The following is a 1077-nucleotide window of genomic DNA, read 5'->3' as shown; positions in this document are numbered from 1 at the left end:
AATACAACAGAGAGCAGGGGGTTCCCCAGCCCCTCAGACTCGCATTGCCCGCTTGCCTGGAGGGTTTGCGGGTCTGGACTGGGAGCTCTCCTCGGCATTTTGGGTCACCCCCTCCACATGCAGGGACCCCAGGGGATCCGGCCCCATCCCTCCCGCAGCGCTGGGTTGCACTGCCAAGGTCTGCCTCGATGGGAAAGGTATAAACCGGGCCCTCGCTGCAAATTGCGCTTTATAGCATTAGCCATGACATCAAGTTTTCCTTGTTCTCACAGGGCTCAGCAGTCCCAGTTTTAATACAAAATCATTTTTATATAATTTAATTTAAAACAGTTTTAATGTAAAACAGTTCTAAAACCAGCTTACATAAACGAGGGCAAGCGCATGTGGCTGCTCGTGTTCCCATTCAGCCTGGTTGCCCTGCGTGAGCCCTGAGCTGGGACTGGCCGTGGCAGGTCCAGGGGACCGGGTAGTGCACATCGCCACACGGGAGCGGGACGTGGGGAGGGCTCGCGGGGCACCCCAGGCTCTGCCCAGCTCTCTGCTAGTAAACACATTCACCGCCTGCACGCACCGTACAGCATCACAGGAAGAAGTAGAGAAGAAAAGCGTTTCATACATACTTCGTCTTTGCCTCTTGCCCTTCACCACTTTGCTGCTGCCTGTTAGATCCATCGAGCTTAGAAAAACCACCACCACAAACAGTCCAAGCTGCATAGTAACTCTCCAGTGCTGCAGCCCCTCCGTCGCAGGGTGGTCAGAGGAGCTCACTCCACAGCTGGGGATCTCTCTGCTGCCGCTAAAACGTCTCGGGTGGGATCAGAGCTGAGAGTCTGTGCGCGAAGCCTGGTACGGGACCATATCCACAAACTACACCAGCAACAGCGAGCTTAGGTAGCAGGTAACATGGCTCTACCTTCATCCCTGTAAGGAGCACAGGGGCTTGGCTCTAGTCCCATCTGGGGGCTCTGGCAGCCAGCGTTAGCTGCTCGCAGTTTCCAAGTGCACTCGCAGGAACTGCAAAGGAAGAGGAGAACAGATTAACTTGGCCGTTGACATTGCTCCCAGAATGTCTGGATG

General features: G+C 55.1%; 1 protein-coding gene across 1 annotated transcript in view; it reads right to left on the bottom strand.

Moving 5' to 3' along the window:
- Positions 1 to 714, bottom strand: part of RSPO1 (R-spondin 1) — a 3569-nt gene extending 2855 nt beyond the window's left edge. The window contains exon 1 of the mRNA XM_009871479.1: positions 621 to 714. Within this exon, the coding sequence (XP_009869781.1) occupies positions 621 to 714 (94 nt within the window). The remainder of the gene's footprint in view (positions 1 to 620) is intronic.
- Between the last annotated feature and the right edge of the window lie 363 nt (positions 715 to 1077).

This window comes from Apaloderma vittatum, unplaced genomic scaffold (assembly GCF_000703405.1).
Source record: "Apaloderma vittatum isolate BGI_N311 unplaced genomic scaffold, ASM70340v1 scaffold26236, whole genome shotgun sequence".
NCBI lineage: Eukaryota > Metazoa > Chordata > Aves > Trogoniformes > Trogonidae > Apaloderma > Apaloderma vittatum.
Note: the sequence above shows the minus strand (reverse complement) of the source record. Positions and strands in the feature narration are given on the sequence as shown.